The sequence below is a fragment of the Lactuca sativa genome, chromosome 5, assembly GCF_002870075.4.
Source record: "Lactuca sativa cultivar Salinas chromosome 5, Lsat_Salinas_v11, whole genome shotgun sequence".
NCBI lineage: Eukaryota > Viridiplantae > Streptophyta > Magnoliopsida > Asterales > Asteraceae > Lactuca > Lactuca sativa.
In genome coordinates this window covers 2,285,228-2,307,256 of record NC_056627.2, presented here as the reverse complement: position 1 = coordinate 2,307,256, position 22,029 = coordinate 2,285,228, and the positions used below count along the sequence as shown (strand labels likewise).

The 22,029-nt window shown below is 35.6% G+C and overlaps 1 protein-coding gene and 1 non-coding gene across 2 annotated transcripts; one reads left to right on the top strand and one right to left on the bottom strand.

Moving 5' to 3' along the window:
- Window positions 1-12,267: 12,267 nt before the first annotated feature.
- LOC111912506 (uncharacterized) lies at window positions 12,268-13,695 on the bottom strand. The gene has a single exon (XM_023908234.3). It carries the CDS (start codon window positions 13,352-13,354, stop codon window positions 12,530-12,532), a length of 825 nt encoding a protein of 274 aa, XP_023764002.1. The 5' UTR covers window positions 13,355-13,695; the 3' UTR covers window positions 12,268-12,529.
- Window positions 13,696-14,537: 842 nt separating this feature from the next.
- On the top strand, window positions 14,538-14,640 carry LOC111912509 (U6 spliceosomal RNA). Its single transcript, XR_002857184.1, has one exon. It is a non-coding gene; the product is annotated as a U6 spliceosomal RNA (small nuclear RNA).
- Window positions 14,641-22,029: the final 7,389 nt, after the last annotated feature.

Below are 22,029 nucleotides of genomic sequence, written 5' to 3'. Positions count from 1 at the left end.
AGTGGATCAGAAACATCAGGATGATTACCCGCTACGAGGACAAAGAATATGTCCTTGACAAGGAGCTTAAGGAGATTGATGAGACCGCTGCAACTCCCCAGGAGATCGCTGACTTTCAGGCACATGAAAGGGATGCTACGAAAGTGGCATGCATCATGATGGCCACAATGATAGCGGAACTCCAAAATTCTTATGAGGATTTCTACCCTTATAAAATTCACCAAGATTTGATGGAAAGATACCATCAAAGTGCACGACAAGAGAGGTATGAAATCATCTGCTCCATGATAACAACCATGATGAAGGACGGAGAATCCGTCACAAGCCACATGCAGAAAATGCAAAGGTATGTTGATCGATTGCTGAAGCTTAATGTGAACTTCCCTGAGGAGCTTGCAATAGATATCATTTTGCACTCCTTACCATCGTGCTATGATCAATTCCGCATGACATATCACATGAATAAGGAAGAGGTCACACTCAGCAAACTTCAGGGACTTCTCAAGACCGCAGAAACAGGTCTTAAGGGGAAGTCGGTTGTTGACACTCCTACTCCAAACTCTACTCTGGTTTTGGCAATCAGGAAAAGTCGAGGGAAGAAGAGAAAGAGCTCTTCTAAGGTTACCAAGGCTCGGATCCTTGATGGCTATTCTTCCAGTGGAACCAAGAAAGGTTTCGTCACTCCTTCTTCTGACCCAAAAGAGGCTGAATGCTTCTATTGCCATGAAAAATCACATTGGAAGCGGAACTGCCCAAAATACCAGCAAGATGTGAAGGATGGGAAAGTTAAACCCAACCATGCAGGTATTTACACCATCATTTCTAATAACTCACCCCATTCTAAATCTTGAGTCCTTGATACCGGTTGTGGTATTCATATTTGTTGTGACTTGCAGGGACTAAGAAGAAGTGAGAATGTGGAGCAAGGAAGAATAAAATTAATCATGGGGAATAGGAAAGCTTTACCTGTAACCGAGATTGGAGTTTATACTTTATCGCTAAGTAGTGGTTTAGTTTAGATTTGAATAAGTGTTGTTATTCGCCAGAAATGGCAAGAAATATTATTTCCTTTCATGCATTGTATAAACAAGGTTTCACCTTTTCATTTGATAATGAAGTTGGTTCGATTAATGCTTTCTTTAATAATGTTCTTTATTTTAAAGCATTACCTTGTGATGGCGTGTATGAAACAGTATCTGTGGTTGATAACTTAGGAAATAATGTATTGTGTATTGATTCTGTTAATAATAATAACTTGGATAAAGCATCATTATGGCATTGTCGTCTTGGGCATATAAGCAAGAAACGCATAGGCCAACTCCAAAAGGATGGAGTCTTGGAGTCATTTGACCTAAAGTCAGATGATAGTTGCGAATCATGCTTACTTGGTAAAATGACAAAGTCACCCTTCACAGGTTCTTGTGAGAGGGGTGAAGGTTTGTTGGACCTTCTACACACTGATGTGTGTGGACCATTCAAACATGCCACAAGGGATGCTAATCGTTATTATTTGACTTTTACTGATGATTACAGTAGATATGGATATGTCTACTTGATCAAGCATAAGTCAGAGACTTTCGAAAGGTTTAAGGAATTTAAACAGGAAGTCGAGAATCAATTGGGCAGGAACATTAAGATGCTTCGATCCGATCGTGGTGGTGAGTATCTTAGTTCAGAGTTCCTTGACAATCTAAGGGAATGTGGGATAGTCTCACAATTGACACCTCACAGGACACCACAGTTGAATGGTGTGGCTGAGAGGCGTAATCGAACCTTGTTGGATATGGTTCGTTCCATGATGAGTCGAGCTTCGCTACCAATCTCATTCTGGGGGTATGCCTTAGAGACTGCCGCCCATATCCTTAATCTAGTCCCTACAAAGAAAGTTGCCAAAACTCCTCACGAGATGTGGACTGGTAAAGTACCCAAACTAGACCACATCAAGATTTGGGGTTGCGAGGCTTTTGTGAGATGCGAGACTCATGACAAGCTCGAACCCCGAAGCGAGAGGTGTATTTTCATCGGCTACCCACAGCAATCCTTTGGTTACCTCTTCTACAAACCTAGTGAAAATGTGGTCTTTGTACCTAGGAGGGCTTTCTTTAGAGAGAGAGAGAGTTCATAAGCCAAGGAAACAATGGGAGGCAAGTTGATCTTGAAGAAATTCAAGAGTCAAGCGGTGAAGGAACTTCAAACCCTAGCACTCAACTTGAGGAGGAAACTCCTGTTGAGCCAATTGACAAGTTTGTACCTCTGAGGTGTTCCACAAGGGTTAGGAATGCTCCTGAGCATTACTATGGATTCCATATTACTGCAGAAGGAGATACACTTATTAGTGATGAGACACTAATAGGTCTGGATGAACCTAACAGTTACGCAGAAGCCATGGCAGGCCCTGAGTCACCCAAGTGGAAAGAGGCAATGGACAACGAAATACAGTCCATGTATGACAATCAAGTTTGGAACTTGGTTGAGAATGTGCCAGGTCGTAAGACAGTAGGGTGCAAATGGGTCTTCAAGAAGAAGACCGACATGGATGGTAAAGTACACACTTATAAGGCTAGACTGGTTGCAAAGGGCTTCTCTCAAATTCCTGGAGTGGACTATGATGAGACCTTTTCTCCAGTAGCCAAGATTAAGTCTATTCGGGTTCTGTTGGCCATAGCTGCATTTCATGACTATGAAATATGGCAAATGGATGTCAAAACCGCTTTCCTTAATGGAAAGTTGGCTGAAGATGTTTACATGAGTCAGCCAGAAGGTTTTGTCAGCAACGAGTACCCTAATAGAGTGTGTAAGCTTGAGAAATCCATTTATGGATTGAAGCAAGCACCTCGCAGATGGAATCTTTGCTTTGATGAAAAGGTTAAGGAATTTGGCTTTTCTAGGAGTAAAGATGAGTCTTGTGTGTATGTCAAGGCTAGTGGGAGTATAGTTAGCTTTTTGGTGTTGTATGTGGATGACATACTACTCATAGGAAATGACATCCCAACTCTGCAGGAAGTTAAGTCCTAGCTTGGGAAGTGTTTCTCTATGAAGGACCTAGGAGAAGCTGCCTATATTCTAGGGATAAGGATCTTGAGAGATCAGAGTAAAAGACTAATTGGACTTAGTCAGAGTACTTACTTGGATAAGGTGCTAAAGAGATTCAGGATGCAGGACTCCAAGAAAGGAGAGTTACCCATCCAGAGTAACACCAGATTGAGTAAGACACAAAGCCCTAGCACTAAGGCTGAGATAGCAGAAATGAGTCGAATACCTTATGCTTCGGCTGTAGGATCGATCATGTATGCTATGACGTGTACTCGACCTGATGTAGCCTTTTCCCTGAGCGTGGTTAGCAGGTATCAGGCGAACCCAATATTACCTTCCACACCTATCCATATTTTCCTCAAGTATCATCACAACACCCTAACACTATTCATGCGCATGGTGAGCGCTCATCCTCACTCCTAGAGGAAGGATAACTATCTCACAACTGACCTACCGGCCTCACACAACCCACCCATGAAACTTCCACCAACCCCTGAAACACTAGTGTATGCTAGCCATACATAACGCTGGACCCAAAGACTTTCGAATATCCAACCCTACCCCTAAGCTACCAATCAAACAAGAACAAAACATAAGGCCAAATCGAACATTCTCAGGCTATAAGAACTTAATTATGTATAACTGTGATGCATAAACTAAATAACTACAGTAATGATTTCAATCTCATATAAAGGAAACCCTAGGCTAGTAGGCATCATGTAATCAGGTAATTCTATCATGCAATTCCTGAAGATCCCTAGCCTAACACTAGCATGTTGCTCTAACATATTACACAATCAATATATGTATGGTATCTTGGGGTCTACTTACTGGCTCCGACTAATCGTACACTCTGCATCCTCCTTTACTTATTTTTAAAACCATTTTAAAAAAATCATTTTGAAATTTTTTCCTTGATTTGAGACTAGATCCACATGAATGTTCATCCAATTCACTCAAACCAAGGCTCTGATACCAACTTGTAACAGCCATAAAATTTAAACCAATTTTTAACTTTTCAGAAAATTTAAAATCCAAAAGTTATTACAAATCTTTGTTTTCAAAATAGTCTTTATCAGAGCTTTCCCAGAATCTAAACAAAAGGTGAGGAGTTGTACGATCACACCTTTTCCTTGTCGCGATCCCCTGATGTACCAGAAACAATAAACTGAAACTGTAAGCCCGAAAGCTTAGTTAGTTCCCCCAAAATACCCATACTCACACAATACATATATTACCATAAACAACATACTATGGGTCCAATCAACCATCAGGTTGGAATACCCCAGGCCCTTAACCTTCTGGTTGGAATGCCAACATACTATGGGTCCAATCATCCTCGGGATGGAATACCCCAGGCCCACAACCAACAGGTTGGAATGCCCACATACTATGAGTCCAGTCATCCTCGGGATGGAATACTCTAGGCCCACAACCAACTGGTTGGAAAGCCCAAGTCTATTGGCTTTCGCACAAAGCAGATAAGCCTCAACTAATAAACAAACATGTGTACATATAACAGAAAATCACATAACAGTCTATAGACAACAAACTGATCTATCGGATCTTACCGCATAACATATAATATTATCCTACCCTCTAGGATAACATAACCAATAACAATTCAAAGGGACGACCTTGGTTCCTTAGACCCTTGAGTATAGTGAGGAAAACTCACCTAACTAGTAGTGCCGAAATGTTGAAATTCTAACCACTGCCTCGCTGGAAATCCCGAGCTGACACACATAATAAATTCCAGGTTATTACCCGACATCACTCCCTTGACTAAGTGTCCATATAATTCTTAAGTCCATTCCTTTTTGTTGGGCCAAGGCCCAACACCAAGTCCTTATCTTAAAGGTCCATACTCTAAAGTCCTATATTAGCCCAATTTACCAAATTGGGCCCAACCTCCTTATTGGGCCTATCCCCATGATCCACCATTATAACCTGGCCCAAAATATCCTATTTGCAGAGTCCAACAAAGGCCGAAATCTATTTAGCCTACAAACCTTAAGTCCAATTGACAAGAGTCCAATCAGAGAGCGTATGCGGGACGTACCTCTCTAGTTACGCTAGGCGAAATGATGTTCTATGCTGATTGCCATCAGGATAGCTGACCCTATATGCTGGTTGTACAGAATTTATGCTGAGCATACGTAGGGTTTTACCAAAATCATAATAAGTGCTTAATGGCTTAAGCACTTAAGCCCATATCCCAGATCCATCGACCAAATATGCCTTGGGACCATAAAGTTCAGGACTTTATCAATTTGGACATCCAGAAAGTCCTTAACTCATGGTCTTAACCCTTAAGACCTTCTTACTTCATGCATGGGAAAAGTCTAGCCTTTGGGAACTGATTTTTATGACTTAGGAACTCTCCTAAGGTCTGAAAGGACAACTTTTTTTTATTTAAGACATCACATGCATATTCTAAGGACTCTTGGGACAATAAGACCTCCATAAGGTTAAATGTCTATCTCTATAAACAAGCAAGCACAAAGTTTCAATCTTCTTACCTTCTGCAGCTTTAATGGCACAACACAACTTCAGATCTATAGCCTTGCTCTCCTCTTCTAGCTCCTTGGAGAAATGTCTGCACTTCCAAGGTTCAAAATGCACACTAACTCACACTTCTTCACACACTCTAAGGTTTGGGACGTTTTCTGAGGTATGGAGGCTGAGGATGAGCAAAGGAATGAGCCATAAAGGTGTTTATATAGTCCTTAACCCCGAATATTAGGGTTTTCATCGAACATAAGTACGCCCAACGTACATGAGTGTACGCCCGGCGTACTAGGGCGCGCCTAGTATGCTTAGCGTACCGTTATATATGCTCAGCGTACTACTTCCTGTCCCAAAGATGCAACTTTAGTCCTTATACTTCTTGTGACCCATCCTAACCAACTCCAGGGACCAACAATGACAATTAATAAAAGGAAGAAAGGCTTTCAAGATATACCTGCAAGGTTTGGGGCGTCACAAATTTATTGTATTTTAAGTGAGTGAGTTCTGAAACAATATACGAATTCATATATAAAAACCTAGATACGAGTTAATTCTGAAAAAATGTTATTGCTGACATTAATGACGGATTTAATTATTTTCCATAAAAGAGAATTATAATTATTGATATCATTTAATATACATATAATAATGGAAATCATTTAATATCTATATTTATTTAATTAAATAATTATTTAATTTACTAAACTCCTATTAGTGCATTCTAGCACACAATAAATGTAAGAAACAAAATAACATAGCCCTATATATATATATATATATATATATATATATATATATATATATATATATATATATAAATGTTAGCCTTGTGCTTTAATAATTAAAGTGGGATAAGAGGAATTTTGTGGATTTTTCCTTGATTTTTGAGGATTTTAGTTTGAATTTTGGGGATTTTTGGTAAAGAAGAGAAGATCTTGGTTCCTCTTCTTTAATTTGAGTCATTTCTGCCTCAACCTTCTTAAGACACGTTTAGGACACCTGGTTTCATTTCACGGTTTCCCAATATATAGTTGTAATCTACTACATGTGTTACTTCAAATCCTTTTTCACTAAATTCTGTAAAAAATCAGGGTTTCCATATCTCCATTACAGCTTCATCTCAATTTGTCTCCTCTATTATCCTACCTCCACCACAAATTCCTGCTTAAACCACTATCACTCCATCCCATGTTGTCACTTTTCTTTCTTCATCTTTATTTCTTTTGTGGAGTGCTTGCAATCGGAAAATAACAACTTTCCACTTCTTTTATTCCTATTTCTCTTTATAGAAAGAGATTTCAGTTTTGTTTCTTTTTGCTCGAGCAGAAAAAATCCACATGCCTTTAATACTCCACGTAACCCATCCTTCATACGATGCAACTTACCTTATGCAGATTCAACCCTTTACCTTATGTTGCACCACCTACTCCACCAATGTTTTATGATTTTTTTTCTCTACCTATAATCCACCACCGCTTCTATCTTCATTATAGAAGATTAGGTCGATTAGACACCTCTATTCACTTCTCTCTCTCTCTTTCTGAAACCGTACAACCTCCAAGCGTTCTTTAAATTTTTTGTATGAACAGAGAGAACTGAATGCCAACTCATGCATTGGCAGTCGTTATATCTCTTGGCTTGGGATGATATGTCATCGATTATTTGTTCGTCTCTATCCTCTATAGGTGCTTACGATTCATACAATCTTTAATCTATACATGATTCCCCTTCTTTCTTCTTGTTCTTTGTAGATTATTGTAAGCCATTATTTCAGTATGTAATAGACGCAAAATATTCTGCATAAGGATTTGTATAATTGCATTGTAAGTTACGCATTTTATTTGCTTTCGGTTTTGTTAGAAGATGAAGATGACTGGCAATTGGTTTCTCTGAAGAATAAGTTGTTGTTGCAAATTGATCAAGAGCAGGTGAGACGAAACGACGTGGTCTCATTGGACACGATCACCTAATATTGTTATCGTCTTCTTAATTGCTTGACGTTTTTTTTTTCTTTTCCTCTCCTCTTCCCTGTCAAACTATGTTTGAAGCGTCCACCACTTTTTTTCTCCTATTGTGTGCATCACATTTATACAGTTCAGATGACCACCTTCTGAGCCATCCTCGCGATTTCATCCGCCTTCTTCAAATGAATCAAGTTCACAGACTATGATTCTTACCATTTTAGTTGCAATTCGAAGGCATTTCAATGTCATGTTTTATTCTTTTCTTCTTTCCTTCTTCATTTAACCAAGATTTGGAAATTTGGTGATGAAATTGAAAGTGATGGTGTAGATGAAGTCGATGAGTCGTAGTTTATGGTTCCTCTCTAACATTGCAGGATGTTCAGATTGAAACAACAAGATCAATTTCATCTTCTTCAATAGTCTCTTGCATTCAAGGTCAGTTTACCCTTAACCCTAACTTTTCTTATATTTTTTCTTCAACCTTTCTCACACAAGATGAAGATTATTAGTTTGATTTAATGTCAAAATCGGTAAAGAGGCAGCGAGAGGAGATGGAGGTTAAGAGAGTGATTGTTGGACGAAGATTAGTAGTGCTGGTTTAACTCACGACAAAACAACTTTTTAATTTCAGTTTTCGGTGCAAAAGATGTACCAATCTCAATTTCAGTACTTATTTGCTTGTGTTGTGATGATTTAGGAGATTAGAGCTCTTTAAGTTCAGATTCAAGATATATTTGTTGGATTTTCAAGAAACCTTATGAAGAATTTGTTCCAGGTTTATATTTATATTTTTATTTTCAATATGTAAACAAAGAAATTATTAAATATGGAACTGACGTTTGAATTCTCAGGTTCCTGATTTCGAGAGTTGACATCGTGCAATAAAGTATGTGTGGAAATCAACAATAATAAATGAAGATCATTTTACCACATGTCAATCTCTCATGAGTTTTGACATTTGTCATTTTATCATATTTTTGAAATTAAATAATATCCACATGTCAATTTCTAGGTTTTTCTAATTTTTAAAATTAAAAAATCATATAATACTTATATATGCAAAGTATTAAATGTAATAAATATAATAATAATTGTAATTAATTCGTTTTTTTATTTCAAAATTTTACTTAAAAAAATACTTAATGTTTAATTTTAATATTTAATTTCTTTATTCAACTCGTGTAATACACGGGTTTGACACCTAGTAACTAAATATACAGAAAAATGCTCATTTTGTGAAGAATGAGGATTTTGATTTGTATTGAAGGTTTGTTAGTTGCTCTAACTTGACCGAAACTCATTGTTTCCCTTTGCCTTTGTGATAAAATGTCTAGTATATTCTTTATTTCCTCTTTTCCTTTGTTTTCCATACAATTCTTATGTTCTTTCAAACTTTTCTATTTAATTATCCACGTTGGGAAGCGTCTAAAATTATGAATGATCACAATTATATCTTAGTATCTATAATTAAATGATCTAGGAACTTCTCAACATGAATCTTCTAAATAATATCTTCGTATATATAATGAATGCTCACAATGTTAACATCTATAACTTCTTACAATATGATATTTGAATTCCAAGCCTTAATAGCGTAATTTCTATCAGAAAATTGATGAAGACGATATGAGGGGTTGCTTTTATTGTTTTCTTGAATCCCATTTCATTAGTTTTGTGCATGTAGAACTTGATTTTTATGAGAATACATAGCATTGAGTCTGCATCTTGGCATTAGAGTTCTAAGTCAAAATAGTTTGAATTGGGAATCTGATTTCTTAATTTATTTAGCGTAGGCTTTTCAAGTTTAGAGTTGTTTGATTTTTCTATTTGGTTAGAGTAAGAGTTTCAAGTTTTGATTTCAGGGAGGGACACATTTTTTTCATTGTCAATTTAAATAACTTGGTTAGAGTTTTATTTTCCCGTTAAGTTTTATCCTAAATTTAAATAATTTGTATTGAGATTACATTGTTCTTTCCTCATGAGTTGTGACACATTTTTTTCATTTAGAATTATTTTCAAATGTATGGATCGATTGTGTCGGTCAGGTTTCTCGTTGTTGTTAATTTAAAATTATAAGTAAAACCTGCCCACCAAAAGACGATACATGTATTTCATTGGTAAATAATTTAAAATGTCCATTACTTGCAATGGATTTAGTTTGGTGTTGAATTGGTGAGGGTGGTACTAAGAAGTATTAGATTTAAGATTCTTTAGTAATTTGCAATTCTTTTTGCTATAAAAACGTTTGATGTTGTCAAGTTTTTTATGCTAATATTTGGTAATTTGAAATGTTCACTTACATGCCATATATATTCCGACTTTGGTAAATAAGCATGTTCTAGATGTTGCTGAGGTATTTATATTGTTGTTGTCAAGTTTATTTATGTTAAGATTTTGATGGTTTCAGTAGTCTTGGAGAAACAAAGTTTTTGGTAATGTTAAAACTTTTGGACTATGTTTAATAATAAAAAATAGTGAAGATAAAAATTGCTAAGTTTAGTTGATTTTATTTTTATTAGTTATTTTTGTAAGATTGTTGTCAGCTCATATGTTTTTTATTTCATATAATATTTTGAATGTTGGTTTTGTTTCTTTGTATAGATGGATGAGTATCTTTTTGGATGAAGATAAATTAAGTCATCTAAAGATACTAAGACACCCGTGAACATGTGTATACAAAGACTCAAGAAATTCCAATGTAAGGCCCTGTTCTTTTTATCCTGTTAACTTTTATTTGCTCCTTTTTTTTAAGTGAAATTAAACATTAGAAGAGTTCAATGAAACGTTTAGCAACTTATATCCAAGCCTCCACGGGCTTTTTTTCTTTAAAGAATGAAGTGCTTTAATTGATCCCAATATGTTCGATAATATGGATGAACCAATTGGGCATACCTCAAACCCGACCACATGGATATCTCCTCGAGCCTCTCCTAGAGTGGTAGGAAATACTGTTGCGTATTTAGTTTGTACACCATCAACGGAGACACCAACAACGTTGTCCATAACTCTAAAACATCCATGAAAGCATCGACTGGAGGGGGCAGGGGTGATGATGGCGATGTAGAAAAAAATGCTACTTCTTCAATCTTTCTATTCTGGTAAAAAAAAAGATTAATGTCTCGATTAAACTAGATCACACCTCAAAATATATCTAGTGTCAGTTGATATTTACTGTCTTGAAATCTTTAAGAGCAAGTGGTTATATTTTCATATTCCATGCATTTGGATATTTTAGGTACATATTGACCGTGTATATGGTCGATCCTTAATTTGATTTGTGAGTTAATATTTCAAATTTAATCATTTCGTCAGCTTTTTAATCAAGTTAGATATAGACGTATGATTCCCATATTAGTGGTAACCTATAAGTACATTGCTTTTATAGGTAAAAAAATCAAGTTCATTGTTGTTATTGACAATATTACCGGCAAAAATTATGGGTTATTTTCTGTAATTTACCCTTTTTTCGGTGTTGTGTTTTTGGAGAATATTTTGTTACTCTTTAGCACATTTGTGTTCCTTTACTATTACTAGAAAATATGTGTAAGAGGCGATATAATTGTCAACCAAGTTGATATTTATTTCTTATTAATTGACTAGTTGTGAGACCCGTATATTATACGAGTTTATTAAAACAAAATATTAAATATGAACAATTAAATGGGAACTTTATTTGAATTTGAATATTATATAAAAAACATGCAAAAAATAAAATAATTAAAATTTTATGGTTAGTTATCAAACTCGTGTATTAAAATGGTTAATTATAACAAAATGTTAAATACAAAGGTTTAAACTGTAAAATTATTTGAAATTGAAATTGAAATTGAAATTTAAAATTTAAATTTTAAAATTAATAGTTATTATGGTAGGTTTAATTTATGGAATCTAAATTAATGATATATTGGAAATGAAAAATGAAGTAAATGACAAGTGGAAATAAATATATCTCAAAATTATGACACAATGACATGTGGCCAATTAAATGAGAGAATAACATGTGGCAAAATCATTCTTATTTATTAGGGTAGATTATATTTTTTTAGTTTTTGCAGGCCATCTTTTAGGAGAACATATGTCAAAGCTTCTGCATCTGCCTTCTCCACCATGTTTTAGGACAGTGATTCCACCATGGCTGCCACTTTCTCTCCGTTGAAGACTACATCAACATTCCCGATGCTCTGAGTATGATGTGGTTGGACATAAATGATCGATGTGATTCTTAGTAATAAAACCATGAAATTATAAGGATTTAGTTTCTTTTTCTATTATTTTTATTATCATAACATTGTACTTTCGTTTTTTCTAATTATGACATTTTTCGTTAAAAACTAACAAACAAACGATTTACCGAAACAATTACTAACCCATGACCAAAATGAATATTTGGACCAACTTAACCATGGGTCGTGCTAAGCACGGCCCTGAAACGTACCTAGTATTAACATAAAAAAATGATGTCCAGCAATTTATTCTTTTTCGTTCGACTCCTTTAGCTTTAAGGATTCAGCCATGAAGGCTCCTTTAGAAAGTTTGGCTGGAATGAAACTACAAACACATTGGTTAGAGTGGCTGGCTTTATTTGACATGTTTTTCTTGTTTTTTGGAGTTTAGCAAGTCAAATTGTCACTTTGCTACAGAAGTGTAAATAAATAAAACACATTTGCTAGAAAATTATTTGAGTTGTTTTAAACGATTTGCATGGTTATTTAGCAATAAAGATCAAACACGTTTGTTAGAAACAAAGAATGGCCCTCCCTTGACACAATTTAGTGTTTTATACAATAACAATACAGTAATTGTTAGTTTGCAACCGATGGAACTACAAAAAATACAATGATTATACATAAAACGCATCCATCCATCTTATATATACTGCTCAACCGTTAATTGTGGTTTGATCTCCTCTAACTTTGCCTGAATAACTAACTAATTATAAGATGCATCATATTATATCATCATTAAATTGAGTTAATTTAGATCTCAATAATTGATATATGTATGTATGTATGTATGTATGTTCATCTCTTGGTCTTGCAGGTTCGAGCCATGAGAGAACCTGTCGGCGGACTGGTGATTTGCAGGTCGCAAAGCCCGTGCAACCAATAAGAGAAGTGAATCGCTCCCAAACTTGCGCGCACTTTGAAAGTTCCTCGCACACTGTACAAAACTTTGTTGTTCAATACCTGTTTTCGAAGTTCCATTGCATAACTTGGTGGCAGAGTAACCAAGCTCGATACGAAGTTAATTGCCACGACGCCTGTCTCCTTTGGCCTTTGACTGAATGGCCGGATTGATTGAGTCGCTATCACACTGTCTTCGAATAACAGTTCCATAACAGACTGCTCGAACTTCACTTCCAGTTTCCTGTTAGGGTTTGAGAAGTTTGCCATAAAAGTGAAATCTCCATTGAAATTGCCAGGTGCATCGAAGTAGATGACGCTGAGGTTTGCACGGTTGGTGTCGAGAACAGGCGTTCTTGGCTTGACGACGAGGAAAACGATCAAAGTGGCGATTCCGAAGAAGATGACAAGGAGGCTGAAGATCAAACATATAATCGCGCTGCACCAGATAGCTGGATTCGTGTGGCGGTGTCTTCTTAGCAAAAGCCTATCGTGTGCTTTTGATGTGATGTGTTCATAAGGGAACTCCATGCCCATGGTTAACCCCTGTTGTGGCGTTGCTACGAGTTTGGTTCGAGGTGATGGTTTCACGGATGATTGCTGTCGTGACATGAAAATACGTGACATGGGAGACGGGGTGGTGGCTTTCGATTGTGGCGAAGGCGTACAGTACACGGATGGCGGTTCTGGTGGCGGTGATGGCGGAGGTCGAAGGTTCGACATCTCAAAATTTTAAATGCAAAACAACACCCAATATAAAATTGAAGTAATGAAGGAGAAACCAAATGAATCATTGCTGCATTAAAATAGGGGTGAGTTTAAGCAACGGAAAGCAAAAGGGGAAAGTAGGATCTTTTTTGTTGATTGAGATTGAGAGTGGGGTGGTGGCTGGTGGGGCCACGGAGGTGTTTTTGAAATACAAGAAAAGAGAAGGCTGGTGGTTCTGGACTTCTGGTGGAGGTGGGGTTAGGTTTTGATTTTCAATATTTGTCCTTTTATTAGGTGGGTGCTTGGAAATGTGTTTTTATCAAAATTTGAATAGTAAATGTTAGAGATTTAAGTTTTTCACATCTATCTTGGTAGTGTTTCATCATATCAATAATGATAATTGATAGTTGTTATTTAAAATTTCACTGTAAAATTTTAAATTATGCTCGTTAAAAATTAGTTTGAGCTATGATGCGGAATATACGAAATTGAAATGCAATAAAAAACACACAAAAAAAACACTATGCTCATTAGAAATTAGTTTGTCTGAAAGTGCTTAATGCAAACTCAATATAAAAAAACATAACTTAATAAATAATAATCATAAGCATGCTAACGGGATGTCTAGTGCATAAGCATAAAATAAAAACCCTAAATTTGTCACCAAAATACGGTTCATCATCATATATCCAAAATTGAACATTGAACAATCATCGTCAGCAGTTGGATTTCCGAACCACTACATGAGTGCATGTTGGCTATTTCCGTCCGCAATTCTCCCTTCCTCGTCCTTGGTTCTTCTTTCATGTAGATGTCCCACTTCAATAGGGATAATGAGTTAGGAGGGTAATAAGGTTTTCAGTTTGTCCGTATTAGGTCACTAAGGTTTTTTTTTTTGTGCGTATTAGACCAATATGGTTGTTATTACCGTTTAGAAATAGTCCTTTTACCGGTTAAAACCGGTAAAAGGACTATTTCTAAACGGTAATAACAACCATATTGGTCTAATACGTACAAAAAAACCTTAGTGACCTAATACGGACAAACTGGGAACCTTATTACCCTCCTAAGTCATTAACCCTAATTTTAAAGACATTGAGAATATATGACCATCAACAGTAAACTACTTCGTTTAGAACTCGCGTCGTCCCATATAACCTGCTACTCCTCTATATGGCGAAGCTCTTCATCTATAGTTGTCCCTTTGGGGACATCCGATAAAATTGGAACGATACAGAGAAGATTAGCATGGCCCCTGCGCAAGGATGACACACACAAATCGAGAAATGGTCCAAATTTTTTTCTAACCATTCGTCATCTTCTCTGGAACCCCAATTCCCTTTTCAAATGCTAATGGAGTTCAATTGCAATTCTTACGTTTCAATAGTTCATCTACTGAAGTCATGATCAGACAACATGTGGATTTTATGGTCAGATTGATCTTCTTGTTGATGTCTTCAACCATTTGTGGCAAGTAAGGGTGATCTTTCTTTCTATAAAGTCTCCTTTAAGCTTTTTACTTTTCCTGTCATTAAGTTTCATGCTTTATAAACTTCCGTTTATGTGTTGTATATAGTATGTATCACTACAAGAAAAAAGGCCTTTTACGACGCTCATTGCGCGTCGTAAAAGGCTCAGACGACGCGCAAATGCGCGTCAAGGAAGGCCCTGTTATAAAGAAAGACGACGCGCATTTACGACACTCATTTACGACGCGCATTTACGACGCGCGTTTACGACACGCAATGCGTATCAAGGAAGGCCCTGTCATAAAGGAAGACGATACGCATTCACGTGTCGTAACCTTACGACGCGCGTGTTAATGACACGCAATGCGTATCAAGAAAGCCACTGTCAAGAAAGGCCATGTCATAAATGAAGATGACACACATTTTTGCGTATCATAATCTTAAATGTTTAAAAAAATATTATTTATAGATTTTTCTAATTTTCAAATTAAATAATACATTAAAAATCTCATAATACAAAATAAAATACCATAAATAACAAAGATAATTTATTTCACTAATATGTCAAATACAAATAACTATTCCAGTAGTGAGTAAATGTTATAAAAAAAATGAACTCATTTATATACAATTGCATTATCTAGCTTCCTATGTGCCAAGAACTCTCTGTACAAAATGTTATCTTTGGTATGCATGTCTAAATACCTACTAACTCCTCCTATTCAAAATATAGCCACCAATTTTCTCAGCAAAGTGTTGAAAAGGTACCTGCAATACAAAATCATTAACAAACATAATATATTTTAATTTTTTATTGAAGTATATGAAAATTGAAGTAGTTAGTTTAGTTAGCTACCTCATTTTCCTGTTTGATATCATGTGTAAAGAATTGTTACATATACATCCTATACAGAGTAATAAAGTAGGAGGTTATTTCCTGTAGTTTACCCATAAAAGAAATGAAAAAAAAAACTTACAGGTTCTGTAATATAGACACATGACAGGTCCTTCAAAAGGTGAATTGAGAGAAACAAATACGTTTGCAGCATTCATGAGATTAATACTTAACCTCTTTCCCATAATTATTCTTTGCATTTCATTGTACAATCTGTTAATCAAATTTATATGTAAAAGGGTCATCATTTTGAACTCATGTTCCAACACCTTCTTTGAATAGATGACTATAATTTCTAGCCACAATTCAACTTATAAAAAGGAAAGAAAACAACAATCTAGCTTATAAAAGATTAATAAATAGAGGGCCTGAAATTGCTTAAAGCTCAACACCAGTAATCGCTAATCAATAAGATAATACTTTGTTTTTTTAACTTCTCCAACCATTGGTGGTTGTTAAGTTGACCCGACATCTTGTTGGAAAAATCAGGGCTTCCTTCAACTTCTCTCACTTTGTCCATAAGAAGGGATGATGGGCTTACTTCCTTCAAATCAACATTCAGATTCTTAAACAAAACCTGAAAGGCCACAATAACAATAGTGAATATAGTATATTATCGGAATTGATGTTATAAACTTTTTGATTATGATGTGTGTAATATGATGTGTGTGCAGAAGAATAGGGATCTTGCTAGGTACCATAGTTTTCAGCATAAGTAACCTGAACAGGAAGGGTTTGTCCGCTTGCAGCCCCACCGTATGCATGGTACACATCCACCACACCATGTGTGGCTGCAACTGCAACTGGTTGTGCATACGAATCTTGATTGTTCACCATTGTCCTGCAACCTATATATATATATATATATATATATATATATATATATATATATATATATATATATATATATATTACAACTGCAACTGGTAACACTGTAACTCCTAGGCACCAAGAAGGGTATTTTTGGAAATTGTAAAAGATCAAAAAGGGTATTTCAGGAAAGTGAAAAACCCAAAAGGGTATGTCTGGAAATTGAGATACCTGAACAAGCTCTTCATTTTCAATAGCACACTTGCAAAAATTTTAAACTTTTAAAACCCATCTTAGAAGGACTAAAGGTTAGAAAGGAGAAGTAATGAAGCTATGAGTTGAGAAAAGAGTAATCACAGCAAGGTCTCTAAAACAGACCTGCTGTTCAAAACGGATTTACTCCAAAATCTAAAACAGAAACATAGCTTTAACTAAATTTTATAGAAAACTATGATTGTTCAGGATTCCAGAACTATAAAGAACTCCTTCTAACTCCAAAGGATGAATTCAATATGAATTTTACAAAAAGGTGTATCACTTCTATCTCCAACAAGACAGTCAAGTGAGGTTGGCCAATTCTACCCAACTTGTGAGTAGAATTCGTCCATACCAAAATTCAGAGAAGTAAAGGGCATACAAATGAAAGTCTCAAAGTTGGAATTGAATGAAAAGCATTTCCCAAGCTCCGGATATAAAATTCACATTGTGGACAATCACAACACTAGTAAAAGCTGGTGACTGCCCACTGATCTGGAGTCTGGATCAATTCTAACCAATTTATAATTGGAAATAACACCCCATCTGCTCCAGATCTTAAATTCATAATATCAGGAACATATAGAAACTTGGAATCACTCTGGATCCTTTTCCAAGCCTTATAAATGATGAAAACAAAATGACATATCAGAACAGACCCGGATCAGACCTAACAGCAAAGATTCCATTCTTGCACATAGATAAAGTCCTTACCAGTGAAGTTGGGCTGCTTAAGAAAGTTAGCCAACTCAATTTGTGAACTTTGGGAACTGGTTTGGGGTCCGTTTGAGTTCTATAGCTCAAGGTATGATTTTTACAATATGACTATAGATCTGATGGAAAACAGAATCATAGCCACCCGTGATTCCTTTTTGGCTTATCCATCCTTCTCCATTGTTAAAAAAAAGTTCTACTAAGAACTGATACAGATACAAGACATGAAATCTAAGTAAACCATTGAGATGAACATGTAGTCAACATTTCATAGATGTAAACATGATATCCCATGCCTCTAACATGGAACATGATATACACATATCAAAACTTTTAATTGAATTTACAAATACATACACTAGCCAAAATCAAGGGATATCAAGTACCTTAGTTGATGACTTGAGTAGTGAACTACAGTCATTTTCTGTGCAATCCATCATGTAGATCATTGGAACTGGGTAAAAGAAGAATAAAAACCAATGAGTGGATAGAAAAAAAAACTAAACAGGTAAAAGGAGCTAAACAGAAAGTTATACCAAATGAAAATACAAATGCCATCTACGCCTTACCATTCCTTGAATGTATGATATCAATATCATCAGAGAGTAGCTGGAAGCCTAAATCTTTAGCAAGTGAAAGAGGACATTTTGGGACCAAACTAAAAAAAAAACTAGCTGCACTCAGGGCCAGAAGTGTAGTTTACTATATCTTCTTTATAAACCATCATCTGGAATTAATTTTCACAAAATAAAAAAAAAAACATATAAGGTTTTCTCAAGTATCAACTATAAAAAATAAAAACCAATTTCCACTAATCTCGATTGATGTTACTGCTATTCAGATGAAAGAAGAAGAGGAGAGAAGTAAAACAGAGAAAGGAAAAGAAGGAGCTATTGTGGATCTTATGCAAGTGCTTCTTGCCAGCACTAAAGAAGTTAAGGAACAAAATGATGGGTTTGTTGATGTGGTGAAGAAAACCAAAGGAAATAATGGAAATTTGTTTTCAAAAGAAGCTACAGGGGGGGGGAAACAGTTTTCGAGTCAGGGGCATCAAGGGAATTTCTCGAAAAATGAAGGTTCAGGGGTTTTTGCTGGAACGGTTGACCTGTTCTTTCAAGCTCCCCGTCATCCCTCTCATGCAAATCATTCTTCTATAAAACTACATGAACAGGTGTGATTCCAAATAGAAAACAAATTGACCACAAGATTAGGAAAAAACTCATTTAAGAAACGAGTTGGGTGAAATTAAATGGAAAATAGAAAACAACTTCTGGTACATGTACAGATGAGAAATATATAATGTAAAATTTCAAAGAACATTGAGGAAGAGTAAAGATTAGTGAGAAAAACCTACCTCCAACGATGGATTTTCATGTGCATTCATCTTTTAGGTCACCTATTTCAATGCACTCTCATTTTAATTTTTAAAACCTGTAAGCACATACAAATTAGGGTTTTTTCGTATGGAGAAAGAGGAACGGTAGTGGTGGTGCGGTGTGCATTGCTAATGGTGATGCTGTAGTGGCTGGTGTGATGGTGGTCATAAATGAGCATTTTAGAAAGAGAGAGAGAAGGGTGGTTGCAGTGGTTTAAGAGAGGAGCAACAATGACGATTTGGAGTGGTAAGTGGGTCTAATGGTGGCGGTGCGGTCGCCTGACGTGTGAGGACCGACAATGGTGAGGGAGAGAGAGAGAGAGAGAGAGAGAGAGAGAAGAACGATTGAAAGAAGGTAGAGGAGAGCATGGCGGGGTTTTTAATTTTTTTAGAATTTCATTTCCCCCTTTCCCCCACTATTAAAGGATGGAACGCGCGTTCCATTAAAAAATATAAAGCGACATCCGTAGACGACGCGCATTTTATTATAGGTGCCCTCCGTGTTTTTTTTAGACACTAATTTAAGGGCGCGCAATAATGTGTGTCTTCTATCCTTAAATTTTTTGAAGAGATGACATTTTTCTAATGTCACTCTCCTTTGCGTAAAATAGATCAATGAGCGTCGTATTTTGCGCGTCGTAAAAGGCCTTTTTTCTTGTAGTGTATGTATTTGTTTATGTGCTGGATTTTTTATTCATTTTGCAACTTCAATTTCTTAGTTCATGTTGTGGTTTTCTTTTTATAAAATAATTGATAATAGACATCCTCTACAAGTCCCTGTTGGTTTTACATTTCCATTCGTTATCAAATGTAGACATTGATGGGAGATATCAAAGTGAGATTTTATTTTTCTACATATGGATGTGTTCATGTAAACATTTAAATGACAAAAAAGAAGTTATTGATAAAATGTTGCATATTTATGTAATGAAGATCATCAATCATATGAGTTTCTGGATTTAGAAGTTCTGGAAGGGTTGTGAGATAAGTTTAAATGGAAACAACTATTTTCAGTCAAACAGATCAGTCACATTGATTAGTAAGCATGTTTTCTAAATAATTAGGGTTAATGACTTAGGAGGGTAATAAGGTTTCCAGTTTGTCCGTATTAGGTCACTAAGGTTTTAGTGACCTAATACGGACAAATTAGAAACCTTATTACCCTCCTAAGTCATTATCCCCACTTCAATATCAATTGAGCAAATTATTGGAAGTACAAAAATCTATAATGCTTTATATTATGCTTATTTTATTTGTAATTTTTATTAAGGAAATATTTCATAAATATACTATTTAACATTTAATTTAGGAACTAGGACTCTTGTCTAATGCATATTGTAGCAGCAATTATCCGTTTTGTAAGTTGAATTTTGACGATTGTATTGATAAAATTTAGGTACTCTTGCATTTGTTGCAGGGACATATGTAGTAGCAAGAGAAAGGGGAAGTGCCCCCAACGGTTTGAAAATTCGTATGTTAAAGTATTCTTAAAATCTGATGATTTGTTCTTCATAATACATCAAGCCCCTAACAAAATTTGGGTAAGGATGATGGACTTTAGAGTTTGGCGGGTGGATCATACTTTTAAGTTGGAAACATATTAAGCTCACTCTTGGCTTTAACTGGTTAATGTTTAGCAACATCTTTTCGTTCTTTACTGTCATTCCTTTTTAATTTTTTCAAACCAGACTTAAACCCTAGAAACGTAATCGGTAATCCTTTTCCCTTCGACTTACAACTCAAAATCGACATTGGACAGGTTAGCCATACAATTGAGGTTTCATAAAAATGTTTGATATAATTTCAGTTTATACAATTGAGGTTTTCTTTATGAAATCTTGATGTATTAATGTTGGGGAATGGTTGAAGGAACTAGGTTTAAGAAGACTTGGGATTTCATTAAGAGGATGAATGAAAGCAAAGAGTAGAGATACTTAGATAGTTATAATAAATTAACAAAATGTGTGATTGGCATCATGGTCCTGTAAGCATTCCTTCAAAAAAAATTGTTATATACCCTTTATATCAGCATTCATACTCTTTGGTCTCTTAAAAAATTGGAAAACCGAGGTTATTTTATGAAATCATTACACCGCACAAAAAGTATACATTTAAAAAGAATCATCAATTCTCTTGCTCTTGAAATCATTTCAGTCACTGGAATCGATTATCGAATTTGTTTTAAATAGATGATTCACCTGATTTGGAATGTGATTTTGGTATATTGAAGAGGATTTATAAAATGTAAAATGGGAACTTGGAGAGATGGAATGAATAACATGCGACTTGTAATGTTTCTTTATTTTTCTGTTTATCAAACAAACATTTTTTGATAGGAATGAAATAATGTTTTCCATAACACATCTCATTCTGCATTACCAAACAACACCTTACTTTTTATTAATGTTTTTGTGCTTCTGATTTACAAGCTTCAAAAACTGCTTATTTCAATATCAATTCTCCAGTTCAAAAAAAGCAACATGATCTTGAAAACATTGTTTTAAAATCATTTTGAACCAACCTGAAAGTTTTAATTCATACTTTTGTGCCCCGGCATATCGAAATCTTGGATCTGCCATGGGTTTGTAGGTAGATAAACACACAAAGTTAGTACCATTGAGTTACTAATTTATACTGTCGTATAACAATGTACTATATGCGACCAACGTCATATGAAGGAAATTTATATAAAAATAAACACAAAAACATACACAAAATTTACGTTGAAATATAAAGAAACTCAAATGTATACTGTAACTCCCGGTTCCTGGTATGTAATTTAAATAAGAATTTTTGCACTTTTACTCTGGGACTCAACAAGTTGGAGGCTCCAATTCGTCGAGTGGAGGCTAAATTTGGACGCGGGTGGAAGAATCTACTCGCTGAGTCGGAAGCCCCGACTCGACGAGTAGACCTTTCCGGATGAATGAGAAAACAAGAACGATCTAATGCACAGGGACAAGGTTTGAAAGCTCAAACCTTGAGTAAATGCTTAAGATCAATGTCTGCTTACTAATAAATGTTCCAGTCAAGTCTGGATAGACTAGTCAAGTCTGAGATAAAGTATTCAACAAATGTTCAAGCCATAAATGAGAATAAAGATAAAGTATTCAACAGCTTGTCCAAGTTGACAAATAGACTAAATCCTATGAGATGTCTAATCATGCTAAGT